This window comes from Phocoena sinus, chromosome 9, assembly GCF_008692025.1.
Source record: "Phocoena sinus isolate mPhoSin1 chromosome 9, mPhoSin1.pri, whole genome shotgun sequence".
In the NCBI taxonomy this organism is placed as follows: domain Eukaryota; kingdom Metazoa; phylum Chordata; class Mammalia; order Artiodactyla; family Phocoenidae; genus Phocoena; species Phocoena sinus.
In genome coordinates this window covers 34,193,302-34,212,014 of record NC_045771.1, presented here as the reverse complement: position 1 = coordinate 34,212,014, position 18,713 = coordinate 34,193,302, and the positions used below count along the sequence as shown (strand labels likewise).

Below are 18,713 nucleotides of genomic sequence, written 5' to 3'. Positions count from 1 at the left end.
GTGTTCCATGGCATGAGGATACATTAAATAAGTCTACCAGGTATGAGACCAGATTTCTGTATTTCTTATACTTTATCTACTTTATGATTTCCAAATTTATTTATTTTTGTCCCTTTTATTAGATAACTCTTATAAACGGACATCTACCAGATTCCTCACTATGATTTTTATTTGTTTATCCTTCTGAAGTATTCAACTCCTGGTGACTTCTACTTCCCTTAATGTATTTGTTATTTGTTCCTCTTTGCCTTATCGCTTTCTCTTCCTAAGTTTAAAACATCATCTTATCATAGGGACACATGTAGCATTATTGTTTTTTTTTTTAAGTCTGTTCCTAAAGAATGGACCAAAAGCAAAGTGGAGCCATTAGAATAATCATCTATTTCAATGCCCTAAACTGGCTTATTCAAAGCTCACGGGCAGAGGATAGACTGTTGTTTTACAAAAATAAATGTACTTATTTATAATCAATAACTGTTTAAACACTTGACAATTTATCAAAACTAATACAGAGAGAATATAAAGAATTTTGTATCAAAACTAATACAGAGAGAACATAAAGAATTTTGTCTTTGATCTGGTAGTCTATTAAATGATGAATTATTTCAACCATTCGTTATTATTCATTTATGCAATTGCATCTGAATTTCACTTATTTTATCCTATCCTAAAACATCCTTAGCCAATAACAAAGGTGTCTATTGTGTAGTATAAATCTTTGTGGTGAGATTATATTTATAAGTGTATCTAAGAAATAGAGTGAAGGGATTGTGACTAAATTCATAGTGGGGGAGGGGAATAAATGGTTCTATTTGTAAAGAAGAGGGGCACAGAACACTGTACAACAATTCTCCCTGAAACATTTGAAAATTGATCTCAGTTTGAGCTGAAGTCCTTACCAGCGTCACCTCAACAAAGTGCCCAAATGACTTTTTAAAAGGGTACAGCACAAACCAGGGGAGAATGAGGGAAAGGGCAGGTTTGAAACTTACAGTGTTTCTATAATCAATACTCTGCTCCTGAACAAAAGTGTAAAGAGGTGCACAAATGTGCTAAACTGCATTTCAAAAATGACATCGTAATTGCTGGCACTGCCCAGCCTACCCTGGCCTCAGCATTGCCAGGTTTTAAATTTATTTCAAACTGTTCTTCCAAAGCCTGCCTAATTTTTTTTTGTCCAAATAGCAGCAACTCGCAGTTAGTGAACAAAGCTTCAGGATTTTTTTTACTTACAGCTAAATTTAACTTTACCCATCCAATAAAAAAGAAATAAGGGAGACTTTATTATCTCCCTGGATTTCTGAGTATGATACCACATCATAGAGAAGTGGTTATTAGAGACAATGGCCTACCAAGGTGAAGTTTGTAATAAAGCCTATTATGTGGTTTCACCATTGACACTAATGGAATGTAACAGTGATTTAGAATGATTTAATGGTTCCCAGGTTGTGCTCTAATAGTGCTCTTTATATTATGATGTATATCACAAAACCTAATGTGGCTGTTGTGATATATTGATAGTATTCATGCTGTTTCATTTTTTTAGAGGAATTTAAAAAACTGTCAAAGAGGAAAATTAATAGCTGCAACTGCTTTATTTTCAAGGGTTCCGTTTTTTAAATGTATGTGCATAAATTTCCATTCGGTGCCACTCTTAGGCTAATAAATTCATTTGCATTTTCATTCTGAGGTAATAAAGAAGGGTGCATGTGTATACGTTTGTGTGTGTATTTATGCATGTGTGTATATACATATATATTTGTGCTTGAAATCCGACTTGGAGAAGACTGCACTGTCATTTCATATGTTTACAAAATGGTTCTATTAGATTAAAATGTACCTGAAGGAATAGTACAGGAGAAATCATAGTTTTATGGTGTAAGATAAAATTATTTACTTTCAACTGTGAAGCAGAAGGCTAGGATTTTAGTACTAGTTCACTAAAAAACAAAAACAAAATCCCTTGGGTAGCTGGCATGTGAGCTCTTAGATTTCTGAGTAAAAGGAGAATAGAATTAGTCTAAAAGGAGAACTGACGCAGCAACGATGCTCCTTAGAGCTTGTAAGCATCACAACAATGCCTGATCTTTTATGGAGGCATATTTTGAACTCAAATAGAAGGTGAACAGCACTGCAAAATTTAAGCCTCTTATTGTCGAAAGTTGTCAAACTGGAGAGTTGTAGATAAAACCTAAAAAGAGGGAGGGTTTTCAAGAGCTTCCATGTTCCATCTCTCAAACATTTTGATCACTACTTCTTATCTGCTCAGTTTGTTCTTTCTTTGGAATGTCCTACTTTCCCCATTTCCACGTAGCATTCTTTTCTTAAGAAATCTAAAAGACTTTCTATAAATCCTACTTAATTTATGAAATCGTCTTCCTCCTTTCCAGCCCACAGCAATTTTCATGGCTCTGACCTCCCTTTATAGTCAGTTAATATGCAGTTCATCTGCTGTTATATTTCAAGTAAACACATGATAAGCATTCAGCACATACCTCCTAGTTATTTGATAGATTGATGTGATTGCATTACAACTTCACCCAACTCTACTGCTATCCAACCAGACCATGCCTTCTTGTGGAAAAGAAGGCTACCATATTGGTTGGATATGCGGCCTTCAGATATTGGATTACTTCAATAAAAAATAACAACTTGATCATGATAAGAGCTTTTTTATTTGAGGAAAAATACTCCTAAATTCTATAGTTAATTTATTACAAACTTGTACCACATAGAAAAATATTACTTTTAATATTTACTTGAGGTACATAATTTTCTTTATGTTACTGTTGGTATTGCATCTTAAATGTAATCAGAGATATATCTGAATAAATATATATAACTTTTACCTTGAATCCCTCTCTCCACCTGTATAAAGATCACTAGCATACATCATATGCACATGGGTATACGTATGCCAATACATGTAAGTTGACTTCTGGTGGGTCCAGAGAATTAATTATAAGAGAAACAGTGCATTTTCATTTAATACATACAGAGCAACATATTTATACAAATGTACGTATTAACTTCAGGGCATTTTTAAACTATAACATTTGTAAAGTATATGACATTTAGTAACGAGCTAGTTATTAAATTAGCTTATTTAAATCTTTTCATTTGAAACCTAGTGGCTTATGTATCCAATTGGCCATCTTAAGCTCTCTTTGCCGAAGCTGGCAAATTAGAAAAAGTAAATAGAAGAGGAATGAGAAGAAAATTTGAGTAAATGAAAATACATCTTATTCTTGGCTTGGGGACACTCAATACTGCAAAGAGGCCAATTTTCCCAACAATTAATGTATAATGTAAATTTAATATTACACAAATTTTGGTGAGAAGTCAACAAATGATATTAAAGTTCATCCAGAAAGCAGCCGCATAGCACAGGGAGATCAGCTCGGTGCTTTGTGACCACCTAGAGGGGTGGGATAGGGAGGGTGGGAGGAGGGAGACGCAAGAGGGAAGAGATATGGGAACATATGTATATGTATAACTGATTCACTTTGTTAAAAAGCAGAAACTAGCACACCATTGTAAAGCAATTATACTCCAATAAAGGTATAAAAAATAAATAAATTATTTAATAAAGTTCATCCAAAATGTTAAGGTAAAAAATCTAAAACATTTTGAAAGGAAAAAGAAACTATTATTAAAACACATTTAAAAAAACAAATTTAATTATAACAGCTCATAATTAAGTTCTGGAATAGACAGAAAGTTTTAACCAAGTGGGAAGTCCAGAAATAAATTCAAGTGTATATTGGAATTTAGTGAATGACAAAGTTGACAATTTAAATCAGTAGAGAATAGTGTATTAATTGAGAAATAGTATTTGGACAACTAGCTAGCCATTTAGGGATAAAAAAGGAACAATAAATGCTTCTGGGTTTATTTTACTCCAAAATAACCCCCCTAGATCAAAGATTTAACTGTAAAATTTGAAACCATAAGAGATCTAGAAGAGATCATTAGTTACTTAAAAAAATAATAATTTGTGGTGCTTTGAGTAGAGAAGGCCATCCTAAATATAGACAAAACCCTAAAACCATGAAGAAAGAAGATTGATAAATTTGGCCACATAAAAACAAAAACCTTTGTGTGGCTAAAGACAGGATAAGCCAAATCAAAGGGCAAACTAAAGGAAATATTTGCCATAGACAAAAATCTTAGTAAATTTGTAAGAATCCTTAAGAAATCAATAAAATAATCAATCCAATTAAAAAAAAGATCAAAGACAGCAGTAAATATCACACAAAAAAATGGCAAAAATGGTTAAAAGAAAAAAAACAACAAGCAGAGAACTATGCTCAAAGTCAGCCATAACGAAAGAAATGCATCACGGTAATAATGTGATTTTTTTGTTTGTTTGCACTTAAAGTTTGATAGTTCCCAGTGCTGTTAAGGGTGAAGGGAATATGCATTCTATACTGTTGATGATATAAGTGCAATTTTTTAAGGCAACTTGCAAAATCTACTGATATTACCCAATAAACATTAAAATGTGCTTATATTCATTGGTAACCATGGAAATACAAATTAAAACAACAATGTGATACTGTTACATGCACCAAAGAATGACTAAAATTAATAAGACTTTAACAACACAAATCTCTACTAAGATATAAAACAGCAGGAACTCTCCTATACTGTTGGTGAAGAAATACATTGGTACAACTTGTTTGAAAAACTGGCATCATTTTGTCATTTTGAAGATATGCCTGATTTATGACCCTAATTCAACTCCTAATTATACACACAACCAAAAAACCTGCACACACTGTGTTTAAAACAGCATGATTTGTAATATTCCCAAACTAGAAACCCAAATGTTCATCTGCTGTAGAACGGATAAATTAGTCAAGTGGTATTCATAAAATAGATAACAACAATGACAATGACTCAATTACTGAAGTATACAACTACAATGAAGAATCTATCCAATATAATGTTAAGTGAAAGAAGCCAGATACAAAAGTGATTCCATGTATATAAAGACCAAACAAAATTTAACTTTAAAGTTAGAAGTCAGAAAAGTGGTTAACTTTGGAAAAGAGGAAGGAAAAAAGATGGAAGTAGCAATTGTCAAAGGTCCAAAGGATGTTGTTGGTTTGCTGCCAATTTTGTATTTGTTGACCTGCCTGGTGACTACTCAGATGCTCACTTGTGATCACTCTTTGAGCTACACATTTATGTTTTGTGCAAATGATCTGAATGGGTGTTACACTTTACAGTAAAAGGTTTAAAAAACAAGAAAGGGCAGGTTAAAGGGAAAGAATAAAGAGATATTCATAATTTTTAAGGCTCAAAAAAACCTCTGTAGGTTGCTATAATGGCCCTTAATAATAATAGTAGCTTCTAAGCCAGCAGCTTTAGAAATGTAAATATAGATATAATTGGTTAGTAGACTAATCATCCATTGATTTTAACCTGTTGGTACAATTCTGCCATTAAATATGGAATTATGAAAGTCAGAGAAAATGATACTTTTTTTACACACAAGTATTCTGCCTTCTTATCCTCATGCTTTAATTAAAAGTATGGGGAAAAACCTGATAAATATAAATAGGCTAAACATTTTGATGGCTAACAAGTTTATGGCTTTTTACAACTTTGTAAATTGGTGGGATTATCTTCATTCTCTGGGAGTTGTTCTAGATCTGAAGAAAATTCCAGGCCTGAGAAGAATAAAGACATTCTGTGCACCCATTTAACCAATTCAATGTTTATTAAACTCCCAGTATATTCTGATTACCATAAGAAATAAGACATTGTTTTTGACCTCATGGACTCAGAGATCAATTTACTAAGAGATGAGCCCACATAAAGATCACTTTGCATACACTGCATGGCATGGTTACCTTCAGAGTCTTACCTTTCCTTAAAATGAAAAACAGAATTTCAATTTGGAGAAGAATAAGGTGGCTTTCCTCAAATGTGGGTAATTAGGCCATCATGGCTCCTGTTATGGAAAAGATGCAGTCTTGCTGGGAGAGAGTGGCCCCTGAGCCAGAAAGAACTTGTTTCAAATATAAGTCACTGAGTTTGCAACACGGTGACTTTCCCGAGCCTCAGTAGGACAGCTTAACGAATGAAAGTATCTCACAATCCTGTGTCCATTCATTGGAGTTATATAGACTGACTGGCCACCTATAGGTGCTTAATAATTTTAGTTACCTTCTCCTGTTTCAACTGTTTGCTATAGTCACTTGACTAGTGTCTTACTTCCCATATTGGTCTGTAAGCTTTTTGAAATTAGGGATCATATCTTATTCTTCTTTATACCCCTTATAGAGCTTGGCATAATGCCATGTGCAGAGCTGAAATTTCACATTTGCTGAAGGAATGAAATTATTTCAACCACATACTGACTATGAGAAATGAAGATATGTGCCCTTAATTCTGCTGAAGCTAAAGGAGAACCTACTCAATGAACCCAAACCGAATGATGCTTTACTCACATTCACTCTAGAGAAAACTAAATGTGTATTTAACAACTGTCATTGGGAACATGAGGTTGTTATACAAAAAATAAATAAAAAGGGACTATTGCTTTGTGTAAGGAGATGGTAGGAAGAAATAAGTTTCAACTCATTGAAGAAGCTTGTAATACAATGGTTAGCTATAAAGACTGACTTTTTGTTGTCCTTGTAGAATCAAGTTATTACTTGAGAGTCATATTGCTTTTTGCAGATACACGTGATGCTGAATTTTAGAATTTTATATAAAATATAGCCTCTGGGGCTTCCCTGGTGGCGCAGTGGTTGAGAGTCCAATGCAGGGGACACGGGTTTGTGCCCCGGTCCGGGAGGGTCCCACATGCCGCGGGGCGGCTGGGCCCGTGGGCCATGGCCGCTGAGCCTGCGCGTCCGGAGCAACGGGAGAGGCCACAACAGTGAGAGGCCCGCGTACCGAAAAAAAAAAAAAAAAAAAAAGCCTCCCCTGAAATAGCTTAGCTACTTGATGCCAGGATGTAGAAGGAGTAGATAAATTAATGCCAAGGTCCTTTAAAGCCCTACGATTCTTTGACCTATTTGGTTTTCCCTTCTACCTCTCCTCTTAGGAAAGCTCTGAAAACTTTAAACATAAAATTAGACAACTAGCAAAAGAACTCTAAAGCTGTCCAACTATTCCTCTTATACTAGAATGGTACATCATAATGAAGAGTATCAATGTTCTAGGTGACAAAGGTCATATATATATATGATAGGTAATAATCACACCATTGTGTGTTAATAGCACACCTATCCCATCCTACTGTATTTGAACTTTCCATGAAAACAATAGCCTGTGGTGAAACAGCTTGTCGTGGATACTAATGAAAAATTACCCGATGGGATTCCTCCTGCATTCATTCTGCCCCTGAGGTCTGGAAAGTCACTGAACACAAAAGTGAGATTTTCCTCTATCTCTTATATTCTGCCAAAAATTGTACACAAATTCAGAATATCTCAAGTGGCAAAAGTGGGTAATGTGCAGAATGGTTTTTAGAATACAACCACACATTGATTAATTACAGTGCTGAATGGAAAGAGGACAGGTTGACGGAGGGGGAAAATCAGTTGTTTTTGACACCAAAGTTATTTCAAGCCTACAAGCAAATAGATGTTCACTTTTGTTTCTAATTTTGTATATCACCTTGCCAGTGGTGAACTGGGCAGATTCCTACAGAATAAAAACAGGCAAAATGCCTCCCCTATGTAACCTTAATGTTCTCTAAAAATAATAGTGTATTCTCATCACTGGAGCTTTCTGTTTCCAAAGATTCTATACAGTAGGTTTGGAAAAGTAAATGAGGGAATGACTAAGAAATACAAAGACTTTTTGTTAGATAATAAAATAGGATCTGAATATTATCCCATTTTGATTTTTCAACTTTAGAGTCTCTCTCTATATGGGTCAATTTCTAGTGCCTTAATTAGCAAAATAAAAATAACAAAAAATGGCAATTTCCTACACTTTCTCTTAGGCTCTTTTTTTTTTTTTTTTTCGATTGCAGCCTGTAGCAATAATTATATTTTACAAATGCAAAATACCTCATTTAAAATGCAAGCTTCCCAGAAGTTGGCCAACTCTTACGTGCTCAAAGTGGCAGAAACAAGTAAATCATTTTCTCTGACATCTTCCCCTGTTAAAACTCCTTTTGGCACGTGCACTGAATATGAATCAGCCACCATGTAAATACATTTCTGTGTCAATATTTTTTATTGTAAAATATTTTGCCCATTGGAGTAAAAGAAGAACAAGGGTTCACAAATCAGATTACTAGCTGACTAGCACATTTCTAATTTATACCTTGCACAGATAGCCTTTAAGCCACAGTTCACCTCTTATATTGGGCGTGTGTGTATACATATATATATAATATGTATATATTAGCTGGAAACAATTCATCAAGTAAGTTACCCCCTTTCCTTTCAAATCCACTTGTATTACTAAAAGATTGAGTAAAGACCTCTAGGGACCACGGGCAATTTTTGACATGGGTCTCAACAGATTAAACTATGCGGGGACAATATAGAATACACTGGAGCAATAACATTATCACATCACAGGCTGATTGAGAGGCATTTCCTTGCATTTCTGTCCTTTTACCATAAGCCAATAGTAGCCACAGGCACTTGACTGGAGAGCCTGGAGGATTGACAGGCCTGGCAGTCATTACACGCTGGATTGAATACTAGATTACTCCAAAGTGGCTGAGGGTCAGGGATCAGTGTGTTCCCTTTTGGCACTAAATGACTTTAACATCCTTACTGTATTAGTCAATTACTTTAAAGCTGCTGCTCTCTGAGCTCTCTCTGCCCCCCTGCAGTTTACTGTGGACATCTGAATTGCTCCCATACTTAACCCGCACATCTGCTTTTAGCTGTCAAAAGAACAGTGCTATCAGTGGAGCTATTGACAATATGAAAAGAACTGAGATACTTGCTGGAGGTGTCAAGTGCCTCTTTCTTTTGGCTGCTTAGTTTAAAAAAATAAAAAAAACTTAATAACTCAGTTACAAAGGTGGTCTTCAAAGAAAAGGAACTCAGAGTCTTTTAATCTATTGGCATGTAAAGTGACCAATAGGAAAGAAAATGGTGGAGTTGATTTTTTTTACTACTCACTTCCATAAATTATGCATCTTCTATGTAGGTTTTTATGAAGTTTTGTGAACAAACACTTTGAATGTAACTGTGAGAGTGTGCACCTGAGTGAGGACCTGTATCAAAGTCTTTATTTCATTTCACGATGGTTCCAGTGATAGTGGAGAATTATACTGCACTTCTCAATTTATTGGTGCAACACAGTGAAGAATTTTATATCATGGCCACTGAATTTTTAAAAGGTCTGGTGTGGCTTGGTGTTAAACCAACATGTCGAAATTAAATATGCGCTAACCTGATTTGAAATTTAAAACTACTTGAAAGTCGTGCCTTCAGTGTTTCAGAAAAAAGTGATATGATTCCCACACAAGAGTACATCTGTTGAGCGGGCCCTGACTTTCATGTGTTTGCATGTGGGTATAGAGTCTGTTTGCTTCTGAGTGTCAGTGAGAGCATGTGTAAGTCACAGCACTACAATGATAGTAAGGACATCACAAATTTCTAAAAGATTCTTAAGAGCTATTTCACATAGAAGATTTTTTAAATGGACAGATACTTAAAGAAGGGTTAACACATTGCCATTAGCTTACTTATACCATAACCTGGGAAAACCACTGATTTCCTACTTTAAGGCCTCCTTTCAATGAGACTATCTGATTATTTGAATGAAAAGTACTCAGCTGTTTTGCTAAGTTTCCATTACTGATTTTGAGTTTTGTGTATACTAAAATATATATAGATATAAGCAATTCTTCACAGCATAAAATTTAAGTAAAAGCCTAATTTTTCTAAAATAATGACTAAATAAACAAACACAACAGAAAATTTTTCACTTGTTTCTAAAAATTTGAACCCATAAGCTGTGATTTCAGGAACCATCCATCTCTCCTGCTTAGAAAAGATTCTTCTGTTATGAAAACATACCACAAAACACAATGTCAGCAGAAACATAATATAACCAACCCAAGTCAAAAATAGTAAAGAAATCACAAGTTTAGATTGTTATCAAGTCAGCAGAGAAGACAGCTTTTGTCATCAGAGTGGCACTTTTAAGGTGATTTAAAGGGGAAATGGCATGAAATTATAAGATTTGAGAACCATTCTGTATTATTTGCTAAATATAAAGATTTTGACTCAATTGTTGAAAATGACATCAGCCTGATCCTAAAGATTTAAAATATACCTTTAATACAGGACAGTTTCCAAATCTTATCCTTTCAAGCCATTTTCCTTTAATTAAAATGTTGGGTTTTTTTCATTAGTCTAGTTTTTGAGTGTAGGTCATATAATTAAACATGGAATAAACTACATATACTTGGGACTTTAAAAGCTGATATGATTCCTACCACAGGAAAGACAGACATACCAGAAGTCAATATTATATATTTCCTTTCAGTGGACATCTATTAAAAATACAAATATTATTGCCTTGGGAAATTAATTTCAGGATTTTGCTCATTTAAAATTTAGTCAGCAAAGTACCTTTAAAAACTTAATACCTCTTGGCAATCATGCATCATTAGCACTTTCCATTCATTTATATTTTGTTGTGTTTTGGGAATTGAGTATTCTAGGGAAGAAAGGTAGCCTGACAAGAAAGTGATTGAGTCAGCCCCCTTGATAGCTGGGATGACAGAAGGTGAAGAACTGTAGCTGCAGCTGACAACTTCTTTAAAATGAGTCACTTATAAATATTTACAATTCATAATTTAACAATAAGTCTATTGGTAGCACATAAACAGAAGTATCTGATGGTTTGTTTGGAATCCTGATCATTACTATTTTGATAGGAGTGTGTTTCTATTAGGAAGTGGTTTTTTTTTTTTTACCAGTTCATATGGAAAAGTCTAGTCTTTCCTCTATGTCTCATTAATAGATAACTTCCCCTTGCAGTTTACTTACCACATTTTATTTCTGTAAGAAACATACTTTGCATTTAAAAAAGGTTAAGTTCCTCTTCCATTCTGTCATGATGTTTAGGTGGATACATTTAAATTATATTTCCTCTAGAATATATATTATGAAGTAAATGGAGTAATTTTTTACAACACCATACACTAGTTATCTTTGAAACACAAGAATGACTATCATTGCAAAGTCTGCAAAGTAAAATACTGAGTTATCTTATGAAATACAAAAATCTACAACAATCTGTTAGTATAGCATCTAATTTTCATTTTCACAGATTTCATTAATGTTTCCCTAATGTAACAAGGAGGATTTAAGTGACCAATAGGGTTGTCGGGTGTATACTTCTTTCTTTCTGACCTAGTGAGTAATGAGGCAGACAATCCCCCGATCCATTATGCCTTCAAGTGTAGAGTGGGAGTGCAGTTAACTTTCAAAAGATAGAAAAAGGTACATATTGTTTATGACAGTGAAAAAGAAAAGATGCAGAATTATAATCTATGTGTTTTAACATCTTTCTCAGTAATTACATAGGAAATTAACGGCCACGGTCTTTGAGTTTCCCCTCAGTTGCAGTACAAAATGTGAATATTTCATATTCACATGTGCAGTAAATCATTCAATATTTTCTGATTTTAGAAAGAACGTTAACAATTTCTGAAACAGAATAGTCACTAGAGAGTAACTGGTTTTAAGCAGTGACAAGTTTACTTTATAAGTAGCATAAATAAGGGTGAGAGAGGTTTTTGATAATGTGATCTCTTCTTTAACCATGTCTGAATGCTTCCTGATTTTCTTATGAAAGTGTGCACACGTGTGTATATGTGTACATGTTTAGTAATTCTGGTATAAAGAACTGACAGTTGTTTAGGGAAGTATCATTAGAATCATTTAAAATGTCTATTTCCCTTTGAATTGCTTCATACATCAACAATTAAAAGAAAACTACAGAATCTGCTTGTCATGGTTCATACTTCAATATGTAAACAACTCAGTGACTGTCTTTGCATGAGAGTAGGGATCATAATTTTCAGTCTGAAAATGACATATACAAATAAAGGAACTAAAGCATGGAAAGTAACATGTTTTGGTCTTGTGACTAATGGTAACCTCGCGCTATTGAATTACTGAACTGTGTCTGAGAACTAATGAGAAAATTTTCCCAGGGGAATCTTTATCCAGTGCACTTGGAGAGCACCTCAGGGACCTATTCTGAGTCTGTCACCTTCCCCGTCTCATTGACACTCCACTTCTTTACCACCATTACACTGTGCAACCATTTCACTTCACACCTCACGATTAGAATATTAAAAGGAGAGAATACTACACGACTTGTTCCAGATAGCAGAGTTGTTTTTGACACTTAGAATAGAAATTGTCACAAGAATATCAGAAAGACATGAGAGTCTCCAACTGAGTAGAACATTCTAAAGCTTAAAGCTATTTTATTTCGTAGCTAATGAAAACTTTCAAGAAACCTCTTAATGGCACATAATCCATTTACTCAGAGTTATTTAAGGGCTGCATAATTTTAACCAAAAAGGATAACTGAACTTTCAAAGTTACAAAAAATGATTCTGCCATAGAAATATAGCTTGGGTTGTTATTACACTGATCTTTTGCTGGTTATTGCTGTTTGATCATATATATACTTGGATAGAAGGTATGGCCCTAGATAGAGGGTGGCATTCTTATACTGGTCAGTGGTTAAGATTAGCACTGTTACCACAGAGGTCTTACTGTAGTGAATAAGGACAACGTTATTACTTCTAGAACTAATAGTGACATACCTAACAGGATACTCCTAGTTCCTGACACAAAGGAACAATAAGATGGAAAGATAAGACTGTTTAAGAAGGTATTCCACTATTACAATGCTTTATATATGTATATATATTTTTTACATATATAATATAAACATTTATAAGTATCTGTTTTAGCAAGAAATTATTAATTAAGGAATTCTCTTATGAAAACTGGGAACTATTTTTTATCAGAAGCAAAATCCCTGCCACTAAAAAGACAAAACTGGTGTTGATCTCTTATTTTATCCTTTCTAAAACTGTGAATACTGCTTCTGTGGTTAGGCTTTACTACATGCCTATAGCAGAATAAACACTGTTATTTCCATTGCTGACGTCAGGCTATTAAATTAAGAGCATTACACATTCATGTAAAAGACCGTCCCATGCACATTTAGGGTTGGAATTTATTAATTCTCCAATGACCTTAGCAGTTATCTGTATATTTTGCAAAATATACTTTGCACAATAAACTCCCCTTACTAATAATATTATTGCTACGTTTGCATTTGCCTCAAATTAGACAACCTCCACTCTTCTTAACAAATGGTTAAATTCATATGCTCCATGGCCAAATGTAGACAAATATTACTGAAGATAAAATTCTACAGAATAATAAATTTCCACAGCCATTCTCCTTCCATAACAAAGTATCATTTTTATTATAAAGCTTTAGATGTTTCATTACTGGAGCTTGTTTGAGCTAGAAAAAAAACATAGTCCTGGTTTGGTCATTTAGGTTTTCACTATGAACATGCATGCTGGGATTTGGTACTTTAAAAATTTTCATTCCTGTATTGACCTGGTATATTGGTATTTCCCTTTCAGAACCTTATTGCAGACCACAGGAGATTAAAGCAAATTTTAAAGCAAATTCCCTTCCAGATACATCCAGAAAGATTTATCACTCTGACAAAAGTAGGATTGAAAACTTTCAAGTTCAGGGGACAGTGGAAAGTTTAAAGGCTTGAAATCCATTTGTAATGGTGGGATTTGGGATGAAATTATCTATGAACTATCCATCTTGAGGTAAGTTTATCAGTCCAATATACTAAGTCCAGGGAAAAGAAAGAGATAAATTAGACGTGAGTCCTGGTATCACTCATGCTTTCAGTGTTCATTAAGCATCTATGTTTTTACTTCTTCAGATCCATTTTATATCATATGCTAGGATGAGAGCTCATCTTATCCTTCTGTCTCACGGACCTTTCTACCCATTGTAAAAAGACATAAAAACTAAATTTTGTCTCTTTCCCTCGGATATGAATTCTAAAAAGTTATTCTTTTGATATGTAATGTAGGTCTGTTACTGTGTCTGTTAATTTAATGTGATACAAGTCAAGAAAACCAGAAAGCTCAAATTTCTGTTATAATATTTGTATTTAAGTACTCAAGTATTAAAGTGGTATTTTCCCAGCGAGTTGAGTTTAGAATGCTTTTCCACACAGGTATCTTGAGCTTAAGTAGATGAAACCTTGTGCCTCTTGAGTGGTAATGATTCAAAATATAATTCACATGAGGGAGTTAAACACACACTCATAATAAGCCTACATGAGCCATCCCGTTACAAGGGTTTTCTTCATTTTCTAGGCCAGAGTCACAGAATAACTTCAAACTTTGTCCCAGAGATAAAACCAAAAGTCCACCTCACATACATGAAAAGAGCATCTCTATGGATTTAAACCAAGACCCGATTATTCGGGAGCAGTTTATTTGGCTTGTGGCTAAGCCAAAGTTTGCTACTTCTGGGCATGTTTGACTATAGGGAACTCACCCTCATCCCTTAGCCTGTTCTGAAGGATGTGAAAAACACACAACTTCATTTTTACTCATGTGGTTTTGAATGGGCACTTTAGAAGTGTGTAAAAAAAAAAATAAGAAAGCTTTGCATGTGCAGGGATTTGGGGATTTATTCTCTTTCTTCTCTTTTCCATTTCTTTTTCCCCTTGATAGGATTTCTGGTCTTTAAGCATCTGTAAGGTCTCTGTTTCATTCTTTCAAACCAATCCCTGATATATGGGTGGGGAGACGAGGGATATGGGAAACAGGAAATGTATTTCTATCCATAGGACAGCTTAGAACCTAGGGGACCACAGGTCACCACCCTGGGCAGAACACTTCAGCAGAAAGTGTTTCAACACAGCTTGGGCCGACATACAATGGCAGCATTCAATGGATGCGTGCTTTTTGATGGCAGTCATCCATCGAGGTACACAACTCCATCCTGGCACATTGCTCTTTCATGCATACGCTCTTAAAGCCTACTGTTTTTCTTTTTAACTTGTTGTACCTGAATCTCCCCCAGTCCATTTACTACTTAAGTTTTTAATTTTGGTATTAAACTAGTCACACAAATGAGACTTTCTGACAACCAACAAAAGAAGAGATGCGCTCATCTCACCCAAGACCCAGATCATGTCAGAAAAACTGCTCTCTTCAAAGGCAACAGAGTGATAGAAAGCCATTGCTATGGAGCTCAGTAGAATCAATTCAGCATAACTGCAAAATGGTTTCTACAAAGAATAAAAATATGGGCCAGTAGAAAAGGTGTGAGAAAACTTTAAAAACTCTTTTGACCCAGGACTGAATTCATGCAAAATGAGCCAAATTGAACTTAATTTATCAATCAGTTCAATTCACAGTAAGATAATATCATAAAAAGGGAGGGTCAGGCTTTTCATTGCTAAGTTTCTACTTTAGTATGTTTGGTATTTTATTTTCAGTGTCAAAGAACCTAGCTGACAGTTTGAATCAATTTATTTCAGCAAATATTATAAATTGATACCTGTTTTATATTTCTGTTGTTTTGATAATCCATGGCTGAACTGATTTCCCCACATTATACTCATAACTTTAAAGTGTCATTTGAGAACAGAGGGATTTTATTTTCTCATGATCTTATGCAGTTGAAGAAAAAATTCTTTGAGGTATTTTGGGAGAGATTTCCTTTGGGCTATGTCTATACAGTGTCTAAATAAATAGTGAAAAGTTGAAAAGTTCAGTCAATTCCCTTTGTTATTGGCTCTCTAGACACCAAATAAGAGTGTAGCTCAAAATGATATCTAACTTGTTCAATTAAAGTAACCTGTCATTTCAGTCCAATTAGTCAAAACCTTTGTGCACATTGTGGAAGTCTTTGCTACTCAGAGACTGTAGCAAATTTCCACATAGTTAGAGCCTACGTATGAAAGTTAAGCACCATGGCATAGGCCTCAGTGTAGTGTTTTTCCCTGTCTGATTTTTCTAGGAGTTTTCTCCATAAACTCCTAATACAAAATACAAAAAATGCAGAGTAACTGGATATTTTTCTCCACTAGTTTTCCATGGAAGTCTGAATTTTGGGCTCCTTTTTCTATTCAGATCACCAAATATTTCAAAGCTAGTTGCAGAGAAAAGTAGATAAATGAGAGCGAATCTGCTTACAAGGAGCTTTGCATCTGCCTCCAACAGACAACAAATACCTTGCTGAAGGAAATTAAGCCAAACAGAGGTGCAAGCAATATTCTGAGAAAAGTACAAGGAGAATGAGGAAAAGAGTGTATGGAAGAATGAGCAGTAGAGCCCAGATTTAAGGGATGAGACTTGAAATTTAGGGGAAGGGCATTTAGACTAAAGAAACAAGAGTAAAATATTAACTTAGATGAGCAAGTGAGTGAGTGTGCTTGTGTCCTAGTGTAGACTGTGTGGAGAGATACTGCGAATATTTCAGAGCCTCAAGGGGGACAATGCATAAAATGATTATATCTGAAATTATTTACCATAGGCTCTGAAGCAAGATATTTTGTAATCTTTTATTGTCAACAAGAATTCCAAGTTTAGAGCTAGCAGTGTGTGGCTAGTCGATTTAATTTCACTCTCAGGTATAGTGAAGTATTTGTCTGCTGTACATCACTCACTGGGAAGTCAAACTGATTCAAATGATGGTGAAAAAATTGTAAGTGCCATAGCTACAAAAAAATACCTGTGCTAAAACTTGGTTGTTTTATACCTAAATAAAAGGGAGAATAATTTATATTCCACCAAATATAGGTATAGATGCATTACCCATTATTCTTCTTGACAGTAAGGATCAGAAAATGGATTTTCTACAGCTAAGGACTTTAGAGAGGAATCATTAAAGGTTCTCATTACTAGTCCCAAAGTGTTTTCCAGCTCTCTGTGGCTCTGCTGGTGTTCTGGGACCATTTTGCTGGACACATTGAAAGCACGCTTCAGCAGTGCAAAGGCACAGTGCTTCCTGAATTCAGCCCATCTTCTGGGATTCAACAAGGAGAACCAAGGCAACTAATTTCAATCTTGGAACATCAGCTAAATTGTGAAGTCTTTGTTTATATGATTCTGGGCATGTAGTCATAGATGGAGATGAAATTGAATCCTTCTCAAAAAGTCCATCAAAGCATTGCTTTCATCTATGTGTGTTGCTTTGTTGAGAAGTTTCCAACCACAAGGATAATACTATAAGCATTCTTTGCCAAAATTTTTGGCGAAGTAGCATCCAGGTCATGGGATTCAATGCTAAATTAATACTGAAGTTCCTCAAATTTATCGTAATTGTTTTTAGGTTTCAAGTTGGCATTCTCTGGAATCCTCAATGAATCAGAGGTCTCTACTGATGGGGTTCCAAAATACACTGTAGAAACATCTTGTCCTCCCGAGAGAGTATACAAAACTGTCCATGTGATCTGGTGATCCAGTTTTATGATAAGACTGGAAGACAGTGCTACAGCAGGACAGAGAGTTGAATACGCCCTCCAGAGAATACCAGAAGTTTATATGTGCTCTCTCATCTTGCAAACCAGGATTTGGAGTGGATCAATTACAAGATGACAATCTAGAAACTTACTGGCAGTCAGATGGCTCCCAGCCTCATTTAGTGAACATCCAATTCAGAAGAAAAACAACAGTGAAGACATTATGTATTTATGCGGACTACAAATCTGATGAAAGCTATACTCCAAGCAAGATCTCAGTCAGAGTAGGAAATAATTTTCACAATCTTCAAGAAATTCGGCAACTTGAATTGGTGCAACCAAGTGGCTGGATTCACGTTCCCTTAACTGATAATCATAAGAAGCCAACTCGTACATTCATGATACAGACTGCTGTTCTAGCCAATCATCAGAATGGAAGAGATACCCACATGAGACAAATTAAAATATACACACCCGTGGAAGAGAGCTCCATTGGTAAATTTCCTACATGTACAACTATTGATTTCATGATGTATCGCTCAATAAGGTGACCTTGAAATAGAACAAGTCATTAAACATATCTTTATCTTGTCAGTAAATATTAAATCTGGTATCTTTATTGAAAAATGCATCAATTATTTTGCAATTTTTTAATGCATTGAAAAGTATTTTATTGTAACTTTAATAAATGACTTTTGGGTCAAAAAAAAGTTTATACGTGCTGGCTCTCACTTTTCCTTTTTTGTTTTTTTTTAATTTTATGTTTTGTATATGTAATTTTTTTGGTAATGACTTAATTGAGAGCTTGGGTATGCACATATAACAAACTTAAATTTGATTTTTAGAAATCCCTTTTCTTAAAAGATATTTAACCATCTGCCCTAAGGAATTTCCCACTTGCCTCTTTCCACAGGCTCCAATCTCCAACCATGGCACTTCCCTCCTCATTTTCTTCTTTGTTTTCTTCACAATTTTTCCTATCTTCTCTCGTATCATATATATTCCCTTCAACACTGTCATATTCTTAAATAGAGAAGTCAAAAGAACTTTGTGTTTTGCTGTCCCAATCTAAATAATACTTAAGGTCTTCTTATTCCTTTTTTTTTTCCTTTTTTCAGCTTTACTGAGGTGCAACTGACAAAAAATTATATATATTTAAGGTGTACAATGTGACGTACACACACACACATTATTTCACATAGTTACCTTTTCTTTCCTTTCAT

At 34.8% G+C, this 18,713-nt stretch overlaps 1 protein-coding gene across 1 annotated transcript in view; it reads left to right on the top strand.

Moving 5' to 3' along the window:
• Positions 1-18,136, top strand: part of LOC116759136 (anaphase-promoting complex subunit 10-like) — a 44,365-nt gene extending 26,229 nt beyond the window's left edge. The window contains exon 3 of the mRNA XM_032642570.1: positions 17,506-18,136. Within this exon, the coding sequence (XP_032498461.1) occupies positions 17,506-18,041 (536 nt within the window). The 3' untranslated portion in view covers positions 18,042-18,136. The remainder of the gene's footprint in view (positions 1-17,505) is intronic.
• The last annotated feature ends 577 nt before the right edge of the window (positions 18,137-18,713 follow it).